Source organism: Trachurus japonicus, chromosome 4 (genome assembly GCF_045865225.1).
Source record: "Trachurus japonicus isolate A0001 chromosome 4, Traja_1.0".
NCBI lineage: Eukaryota > Metazoa > Chordata > Actinopteri > Carangiformes > Carangidae > Trachurus > Trachurus japonicus.
The window spans coordinates 26,495,511-26,506,161 of record NC_140910.1 but is presented as its reverse complement, the minus strand read 5'-3'; the positions used below and the strand labels follow the sequence as shown (position 1 = coordinate 26,506,161).

General features: G+C 39.8%; 1 protein-coding gene across 2 annotated transcripts in view; it reads right to left on the bottom strand.

Annotated features, from left to right (window-relative positions):
* Positions 1-1,669: 1,669 nt before the first annotated feature.
* The window catches only part of LOC146989066 (contactin-associated protein-like 4), a 115,481-nt gene continuing 106,499 nt past the window's right edge, over positions 1,670-10,651 (bottom strand). For both annotated transcript variants that reach the window (XM_085775002.1, XM_085775004.1), the window contains exons 22-24: positions 7,516-7,731; positions 5,751-5,822; positions 1,670-2,504 (exon numbers count right to left, since the gene is read on the bottom strand). In XM_085775002.1, the coding sequence (XP_085631128.1) occupies positions 2,308-2,504; positions 5,751-5,822; positions 7,516-7,731 (485 nt within the window). In that variant the 3' untranslated portion in view covers positions 1,670-2,307. The remainder of the gene's footprint in view (positions 2,505-5,750; positions 5,823-7,515; positions 7,732-10,651) is intronic.

Sequence of the window (10,651 nt, the reverse complement as noted above, 5' to 3'; positions counted from 1 at the left end):
TACAGAAAACCACTTTGTGTCACTAATAGCTATTACAATTGTTCACAAATACATCATTGGTACATTGTTGTAGTTGCAGTTTTTTTCCATCTCTATTGTAACCAGGACAGGAAAGTCATCCACTGTCAGTCGGGGAGAAACATGACTCCTGCAAATCAGTTCAAATATTAAAACCGCTCCTTTCTTTGACAGAGGACAATGAAGCGGTGATAAAATTCGCACTGGGACTCTTTGATTGAGAAATAACTTGTGTGAACACCTTGATCTCAGATTGAGTGTAAATGCAGTCAATGAGACGTGCAGAGTGAAATATTAGTCACATTGTGGGATAGCTTGTAAACATCATACTCTTTTCTTTTTTTTATTGTTGCTTTTCCCAAAGTGCCGATTTCCTATAGTTAAGCCAGCATGTCTTCAGTGACAGCTCTGAACAGATCATGTTATACTGATGTTTAAACAAGAGGGAATCTCCTCAAAATACTTAAGACAACATTGTAGCTGCACTTTACATAATAGTGACAAGGGGATTTGATATATGCGTATAAACATAGTCATAACAGATATTTTCATAGTACGTTCATATATTCATTGATCTGCCACCTGCCTATGACCGTCACTTAGTAATTCCACATGGGAAATTCTTTCAAAAATAAAATTGATTTGCAGATGTGGGTTCAGGTTCACGCCGTCCGCCAAACATTTGCTTTTTTCGAAGGCCGACATCAGATCGGAGGAGCAAACAAGTGCAGTGTGTCACTGTCGATATGTGACAGCGTTTCCGTGGTGATGCCGACCAGGATGAGAATTTGGCAGGAGAGAATATTGCCTGCGCTCTGTGTGATTATGATCGGGGACATCGCAGATGAAATCAGCCATGCAGCTTGGAGTGTGAAAGTCTGGGCAGAGAAAATCTAGAGGGGTCTTGACCTCAGTCGCAGGAACATACTGAGTCTTAAACATTTCTAAAAAAAAAAAAACCAATGCAGGAAGCTGCAGCCATCAGATGATCATGATGATAATCCTGTATGTTGCCTGTCAATCAAACACCATCTCCAGTGCTGTTTTTGGATGAGTTATGGTGTCTTTTTATGCAGTTTTATTCTGTGCTTATGTCACCTGCACCTCTTCACTTGCAGCACAGACATTTGCCAGACAGCAGGTGTTTAGAAGAGCGAATAAAAAAAAGCTTTCATGACAGCGTGCATTGTTATTGAGTGGGATTTGTTCATTTGGAAATCACAGTGTGAGGGACACAGACTGCAGGCGCTGCAGCTCAGGTGTAACAAGATAAAAATCATTGTGCATGAAACCTTACTGAGATGGCATAATATATATATTTTCTACTTTTTTCACCCCAAAGCTTTGCAGATGTTTGGATGGCTGGTTTTCATTGTATCACCTCTTCTTAACAGTTCTCTCCATTTCCTGTTGATTATCTCTTAGTCTATCTGTCAAGCAAACACAGTTTAGTGCTTTGGCAAACAACACTTTAAATGTGTGCAGAGCTAAAGAAGTGACAGTGTTTTATAGTCGGTGCTATTGAACGCTACTTATAGAGCTCTGGTGTTGGCTGCTCACTGTAGGTGGTGCAGTCAGGCTGGAAGTCAAAATCTTGGTCTGATTGAAAAGCCTTTGCTCCTCTAACTAACTGAAAGACAAAGTGTGGAAGTAAAGTTTTAAGAGTGACTTTAATTTTGTATTCATATATACAGCAGGTGTTGAAATTATTTATTCAGTTGGATGTTAGTTGATTCAGGAACTGCGCTTTGGCTGAGTTCTCGCATGTGAAACACGCACGTCAATCCTCCACTCAGCTGAATCCGTCTCTTCATGGTTTCACACATATGGCTCTGACATCTCAAATTTCACGGGAGGTTCATCATCCTTGTAGAAAAAATGGCTGCTGCTTATAAATCAAGTCCAAAAGTCCAATTTAACTGGAAGAAAGTTGTGTTTAGATTGCCACATCTATATTCTGCATTTTTCCCCCTCTAATAAATTATTTGCAACATTTCAGTATGATGGAGAAATACAGTGCTGTGGGCAGACAAATCAACATTTACATTTTTTAAATATTTACATCTTCAAAATAATAGCATTGACGACTCAAAGTCCACTTAAAATCCACTTTTGACAGTTTGTGCAAAGTATACAATAAGTACAAACAGAAGGGAATAAATAAAATTCATGGATTGTTCTGTTGACTTCACATCTCCGTTGATGCTCTGGTACCAGTGGCTGAAGGGCTCTGTGGTGTCTCTAAGTCCCGCTCTGTCCTGTCAGGTCAATGGGAGGTCAGGGCTCCTGCTAAATGAAATACTCCTTCTGGTTTTCACTGGGGGCGCTCTGACAGTCCGCCTGGCTGCTGAAGGGGAACTCGTGGTTGTCTTCAGGCTGCGCCGCTTTGACCTCTTGGTTTCGATACGTCTCTTTTCTGCTGCAGAGGATTCTGGCCATGATCGCCAACGCAGTCACAGTGACGAAGATCGCCACGGCGATCACACCTGGAAAAACATACAAATGCACGAGAATGTATCAGTGACCCAGTAACTTAATTTCTTGTGGATTCTTGATGCCATCTTCTGTGATGTCACTGTAAACACATTGTATAAGGTGGGCTGTTAGAAATGAGCCAGCTGCATAAAACTGGTTCATGCACATGTTTATGTGTTTAAAGAGATAGTTCGACATTTTAGCAAATTGGCCCATTGCCATAATCCCTATAGTCATAGCAGTAGGTTCCATCCATCCATCCATCCATCGTCTTCCGCAAGCTATTTTTAGAACGGCAAAGCAGAGCCACGAGCTGCTCAGAGTTACACTACGGAGGCTAATGGGATTTCTTGGTTTCCCTCATCAAACTCATCAAATACACAATCCAACATCTCCAAAACGTTCTTGTGGACAAGAGACTGAGTTGTTTTCGAGGCAAATTCATGCAAAGCCACTGATGCGCGTTCCCGTTGGGGGCAGTTTTTCGGCAAGCAGTCTCTGCTTTGCCTCGAAAACAACTCTGTCTCGTAATGCTCCGTTATTATCTCATAGCGTGGTGAATGTGCAGGTCACAACTTGTCCACCAGAGCATTTTGGAGTTGTTGGATTGTGTATTTGATGAGTTTGATGAGGGAAACCAAGAAATCCCATCAGCCTCCGTAGTGTGAGCAGCTCGGTTAGACATGGGCTCCGCCATTCTAAAAATATTTTGCACCGGCAATTAAATGTAACGAACCTACTGCTAAAACTATAGGGATTATGGCAATGGACCCCTTTATGGTTAAAAAGCCTCCTGCAGTTTTTAACAAATGGGTCACTGTTTTTCTTCATCATGAACATGCATGAAGATGCACAAGCTGTTTTTTTCAACATTTTTCCAGTATGTCTTTGATTGTCAGGTGGCTGTAATGTGCACAGAAATGCACCACTGCACCAATGCAAAAGGCAGGAAAGAAGAAGAGTGGCATCAAGAAACATGAATACAAATAATTCCAACTATTGATGTTTTATACAGAAGGAGATACATCGTCAACATGCTTTAGCTGGACCCCAGGGTGAGGTTAGTGAGGTACTAGTATCAGCATTGTAAAGTATGCTTGTAAATAAAGGTTTCTTCGAAAACCTCAGAGGGTACATAAGTACTGAGTTAAGTAAGTAAGTAAGTGCTTTATTTGTGAAGCACCTTTCAAGGGTGGGCACTACACAAAGTGGTACATCCAGAGATAAAGCAGAGTACGGCAGCCACAAGCCTAAAGAAGAAGGTCCAGAGTTGCAGAGATGTCCTCAGTGTCCACAGATCTTATATCTTAGGAGACACAACAGCAACCTCCTTTAGTGTGAAACATTGTTGCAACACACCCTGATAAGAAGAGACCTGCAGGTAACAAAGGGCTGCAATCGATCTGTATTGTAGACACCTATGGGGCCATGTAGAGCTCTATAGGTGATCACAAGAGCTTTGAATTGAATGCTTAATTTGATGTAAGGTCAGCGAAGAACAGTTAGAATACTTTTGAAGAAATTGGTCAGGAGTTCAGCAGCAACATTTTGGACCACAGGATGACATGAGCATGTATTATCATTTCCATTTGAGCTGGAAAAAACAAGAGCAAATCAGACACTTAGCATGCAGGTCCAGAGTCGGAGCCTGGTCCATTGTGACACCCAGATTTCTTACGGACAATTTAACCCGAGAAACAGAGGAACAGGAGGTGAATTTGCCAACAGAAACTGCTAAACTCCCTCCAGAGGTAGGAGGAGAACCATTGCAACGCTGAGCCAGAGACACCCACCAAGATAACAGAGGTCTATGGCATCGAAAGAAGCACTGAGATTGAACAGCCAAACTTTGTCCTCCATCACTATTCATCAAAAAAAAACTTTTTCCAAACTTTGGGGCCAAAATCTGAAGTGTTTTCATCACAAACAACTTGCTTGAACTGAGCAGGGATGTGACCAGATAACTGAGTTCTTAATTATTGAGAGCCATAGGAGGAAGTAAAGTTGTTCTTCACAAAGACTAGAGCAATGTGAGACAGTCTGGCTTTCTATAAAGTTCGAAGAGGTCAAAAACTACACCAACATTTGTAATGAACAGAGGGGTTTTATTTGACCTGCGCATTTCTGCTTGTGGCCTTGATCATAGTCATCTATTCTGTTTTCTGTCAGTGCTGCTGGAGTTTTGACCTCTTGATCTGCACTTTTTCCTTTCTCCATGCACCTTGGAGTGAAGTGAAGCTTTGCCAGAGGCCTTATTTTGTCTCTGCAAAGTTCAAAAATAACCAACACCTCTGAATCTCTGAAATGTACATGTTGTGTCAGAATGTAAAGTTGTACTTTTAGAAGAGCTATGTGCCAGAACTCTTTAATAACCAGACCCTGAACACTGAATTTGATAACAGGAAACTTGTTGAGATACATTTCTGCAGGAGATGGCTGCTTGGCCATGTGTGATTGGCCTGTTTAAACACAGTCACATTTGCATGACAAAAGCTCTACAGGGGACAGTGTTGCTGTGGCAGCAGCGCAAAGGCATGATGAAAAGATCATTACTCATAACTGTGGTTGCATGACAAACATATTTGAATCCAAACACTATTTGAATATTAAACACAATGTTTAAAAACTTGAATTAAGCAATATCAACCATGCAACTTTTGTTATACTGCAATGTATGTCATCATCTTTGTATTTGGTAGCCTTATAAAGCATTTACCATTCTAGACGGTATGAATATTTGGAGAAAAAAGTAATTTACATGATTAAATTAGATCCTCAATGTGTCCAGGAACACAAGTCCTCACATTGCAGTTCAGCATTAATATCTGCATGTGTGTTGTTCTGGGACATTGTGGGCTTTATCACTCTCCACCCTCCAGACGTTTTCATCTTCATCTAAAATAACACTTCAATAACTGATACGCTTCGTCTTTGTCGACAAACAAACTCAAGTGCTTTGACAAAAGCAGCTGGTTTTTACTCAGAGGGGCTGATTAAATGCTGCTTGCTTCACTTTAATTCCGCATTAGTGGTTTAAAATGGAAATACAAGATTAAAAGGTTTTCATATGCTGTGTGAATTCACTACTTCTCATGGTTATTTCCGTCGCCCCTGAGAATCAAATCTGCCCTTTCCTTACTTTTCAAAAACTTTGGACTTTATTCTTCCAATCCAACATATTTATTCTGATTATTCCCTGATATCCCAACTAGTGGGATGTTTTAATGAATTATTCTTGCTGAGATGTAATGCATTACCTCCGATTAGAGCCGAGTCACTCCTCATGGTGTTGACTAAAGGTTGACCTGGATCCACTGAACCAGGTTGTTCTGTGGAGAAAAGGAAGAAAAAGTGAAAAGCAAGAAAGGGGTGAAATGAAGACAAATGAAGATACAGGGGAGAAAGAAAGTAAAGATGACAGGGAGAGAATAAAAAAGTAGAGCTAGTTTGGAAAAATCAAGAATAGAAGCAAAAAAGAAAGATGAGGTAAAAGAGTGTAAGAGCAGATAAGAGAAAGGTAAAGTCAGTGTGAGAACCATCAGTCAGTGCAGACAGCGCTTGTTGAAAGCCTCAGTGCAGCCTTAAAAGGACTTCGCTCGACTTGTCTGACTAATCTCATCTTGCGTCGTGCCATCACTCTTCCTGCTTACCGAGAAGGATGGTTAATGAGCCCGTAAAAAAGTCTAATGAACAGCCCTAAGAATAATATTAAAGGCATAACAGATAGGTTCCCACACTGGGAAAAGAGTGAGGTGGTTATCTAACGACCTGAATACTGGGCATTCAGAAAAGTATTCAGACAGGTGCAAATTATACAATGACAATCAGCCGGGGTCAATGATTTCCCCGAGGTGAAAGGGAAACCAGTGAAGAGTCAGACACATGCTTTAGTGAATGGGGTATGAGGCACATATAATTTAATAGTGTTTAATGAGCCAATTAACAAGTAAAACTCTTGAATTCCTGAGTGATAACAAAGAAAATGGCTATTATAAAAGACTAATGTTCAAGGAAAAAGAACAACCACACCAAAAAACTCTACCAAAACATAACTGATCCTTTATAGTCTCGCTTCTCATGACTGAGCACCTGTATTTTGCTAAAACTACAAATATATAACAGTTTATTTCTACTGGTGTCAAGCTAACATCTTAAATGAAACGGTGCCCTAGCTAGAATAAAGTTATACAATATCAAACAGCTAAATTGTAAGAAATAAGTTAACACTTAGCTAAAAGGCTAAAGTTAGACACTGGCTAACAGCAATTTAAGACTTAAAGGGATAGTTAACTTTTTTGTATGAGGTACAAATGGCCACTTAGAATAATATCTGCTAATTATATAATATAATAAAGTCCCGTCTCAAAATAATACACCAGTCCAAGAGTACGATATAGTAAAAATTTACAGTGCATCAGTTGGTCGGAAAAAAAGTTAGTTTATCTGGAACTAACCGCAGATATGACACCAAACAGCTGACAGGCGATTATTGATCCAGCGCGTCGAGAGGCCTAGCTACGCGGAGGAATACGGAGTGAGTTGGTTAATTCCAGCACGATGCACTGGTATTTCTCAGTGGGGGGAGCAGAGACCGCTTTCTACTGCAGATATTATACTTAGTGGCCATTTGTACCTCATACAACCCCCCTTAAAACCTTAAAAACCTGACCTATCCCTTTAAGTTAGAAACAAGCCAACAGCTTGCTAGCTTTAACTTTAGGTTATACTTCAAAACTATTTGTTTGTCGACTTGGTAGACACTTGACATGGTCTAATATAGAAACTCAGTAAGAAAGCTGGTGTATTAGCCTGAACGAGTGTAACACAGACTACAAAGTCCTTTAAAGGCCTTTATAAGATTACAGCTGTAAACTATCAAAGATGCTACACGAGCTAATCAACTGGTCCTTACATTTATCTACACAATATGTGCTTGTACTACACATGAACAGAGAGACGCTGATGAGGGATGATGCTGATGCTGATGACAAGTGAAGTGGTCTAATCATCTGCTCCTTGTACCTGATAAGGGGTGTGTGGTTTCTGCTGCGTAGGGTTTGGCTGGAGAGGACGAAGCACAGCTCGACTGGACCAGCGGGCCGGCGACAGTAACAGGGAGGTCAGAGTGCAGCAGAGCAGCTTTCAAAGGACTGATGGAGTTGAAGCGAACAGCGGACAGGCAGCCGGTGAACCCCAGAGAGGCCACCGCAGCCAGCTCTGCATCCAGCTCACCAGACTCTGAACACAGTGACAAGTGAAAAGACAGAAAGACAGATATCAGTTGTTATCAGTGTGATCCACCTACACAACATCTGTAATGAATATTAATTGGTTTTGATTGGACCACGGTTGTGATGATATGTAGCATCTGTGTTGAGCTTTTGGTTGGCACTGTTACAAGCTGAGTCTGACTTTCTGTGGGGGATTCAAATAATCTGAAATTATAGCAATCGTGCTACAGAGGCCTGATCTAAAAAATAATCAGTATCCTGTCCCATTCATTTTTATTGGTAACATTCAACAAACTCTCGGGCAAATACCCTTGGGATATTCACACTCATACTTGTTTATAATATGTTTTTTCCATGGTTTACCTGTCATTAGTCCACAGCTGTGTCAGAGCTGAACGTTACTGCTACATTGCAACATGTCCTATATTTTTAGAGAAACTGAAATTGTTCATCAAATATGTGTGTACTTCTGTGGTCTTTGTTTTAGCGGTGAACCATTTTAAACCTTTGTAAGAGAGAAAATTAACAGAAGGAGCGGCCAACAGTGATGCTGCACACCAGCTCCTCAGCATGCATGGTAATCAGCTTTTTCTCTGCACTGCTGTTGTGTGGAAACCTACATGTGCTGTGTGAAGCATGAAATCAGATTTCAATTACTGATGTCTGACTTCCTTATTAAAACAGAGACATGAGTTTGTTTAGCTGCACTGTGAACAGATGCACACGGTGTAACTGCTCAGCGAGTGTTTGCTGTTGTTCCAAGAAAAAAAAAGTGGAACTATATAAGTCCAGCTGCGTCTTCCACTGTTTTTTTCTCTACGGAGTTCACCCTACAGTTTGTACGGGGAACTCTGTTCACCATGCTATGAAACAATCATATAACATTACAAGACGTTGCAGGCAAATGCATACAACTACAACTACATTCCCGACAGAGCTGCTGGGCGGAGTGATTTCAAAAGCGCAAGTAAGTTGCTTCATGTTACATGATTATTTCATAGCGTGGCGAATGTGCAGGTGAAATCTTTTCCACAAGAGTGTTTTGGAGTTGTTGGATTGTGTATTTGATGAGTTTGATGAGGGACAGGGGACCTGTACCGTTCACCTCCATTGTGTTCGCTGAGCAGCTCACGTCTCTGCCCCGCGGATCACAAAACAACATGCACCGATAATTAAAGGTAATGAACCTACTCCTATGACTATAGGGATTATGCAATAGGCGAATTTGCCAAAATGTTGAACTATCTCTTTAAGGTTTGACTGCAGGATTTCAGTGTGTACTTTTAGATTATTGCATTTCCACATTTACTTTTATCAAGAATGAGGGTACTCCTGCCAACACTGGATTATACTGTATGGATGAGTACTTTTTGAAAAGCCAACACATTACAGCTATACTGACATCATGAACTAGAATAAACAAACAGGAACCTAATTTCTAGGGTGACTCCTTTGATGTGTGATGGATCCTTAACTTCTGTTCTTGCAAAATTTAATAAGTGTGGCAGTTGATTTTTGTGGAAGCTTGCGGTCAAAATGTTTCTTGAGGATGACACTTTTAGAGTCAATGCTGAAACTGAAGGTTCAAAGCTTCAAACATGACTGTGCGTGCGAATAACTCATTAAGCAAACTACCAGTCTCATATGTGTCTGATGTACTTACAGCATCACTGTTTGTGACAGCAGGCACTAAATAAAATCTGCAGTATAGCTGTAATTGTCAGTGTGAGCTATAATCATTCCTGCAGTACAGTTTGATTAGAGGGCACATCATTGCCAGTCATCTGTGTTATCAGCAGAGAGGGGCAACTTTTCAGCACATACAGTATAATAATATGGGACACTGCAGAGTGGCCTGGCTGCAGAGGGCTGTTTATCAGCTGTTTATATGATCAGGATTTGATTGAGCTTTAAATTGAATGTGATCCTCTGGGCAGAAGGAAATAATTTGACTTTGAATTATACATCTCTTGACATGTGTGCCTATAGATTAGTCTGGAGGATGAGGGGGCAAATGATTGAGATGGGAGGAAAGGAAAATCTAATAACACAACAGATTTAGTCGAGAGCTGTAGCATTAGATTATCTGTTGGTGCATCACAGTCGGTGGTACATTATCATTTCTTCACTTTTCTATCTCTACCTTTCAGTTTTAGAATAAATTAAAGCACGGGAGTTTGTTTGTGAGATATTATAATAAAAAACACATTACAGCTTCATCCATCATGCATGTGCACATGTTTATGTCGCTATATTGAGTCAACAGTGGTTAGGGTTTGATATTTGACTTAATTAAAGTTTTAATAAAAGTCTTACAATCAAATTTCAACTTCAGTGAAAGCACATTTGCACTATCATAGTATATTTATATGACAGAAAATAAAAGTAATCTTCCATTTCAGAATAGTAATGGATTATACTCACCGATGCATTAATGTGCATTAATCACTTTGATGTTGCACTTAGTAAATGTCAAACTTTTATTTACGGATAGCCTTCTGAATTCCCCCCAGGATCAATAAAGTTTTATCCAAACCTCATTTAGTATACAATACTGTGTGTTACTGATTAAACTAAACAACTTACTTACAGTAAGGATAAATGTTTGGGTGGGGAATATAAAATAGAAGAAATTTAAAGTAAAAATACATCAAATGAATTAGTTTAGTTTCTTCCCTCCCAATGTGTCAATGTCAATGTCAATTTTATTTATGTAGCACATTTCATATGACAAGCATAAACTCAATGTGCTTCAGGATAAAAGCAAGATGGCATATGAGTACATATTAAAACAAAAGCCAATGTGTTAAGACAAACAAACATACAAACAAAAACAACCAAAAAAAAAACTAATTAAAAGCTTGTGAGGACAGATATGTTTTAAGATTACACTTAAAAGAAGATATTGTTGGAGAATGTCTCATTTG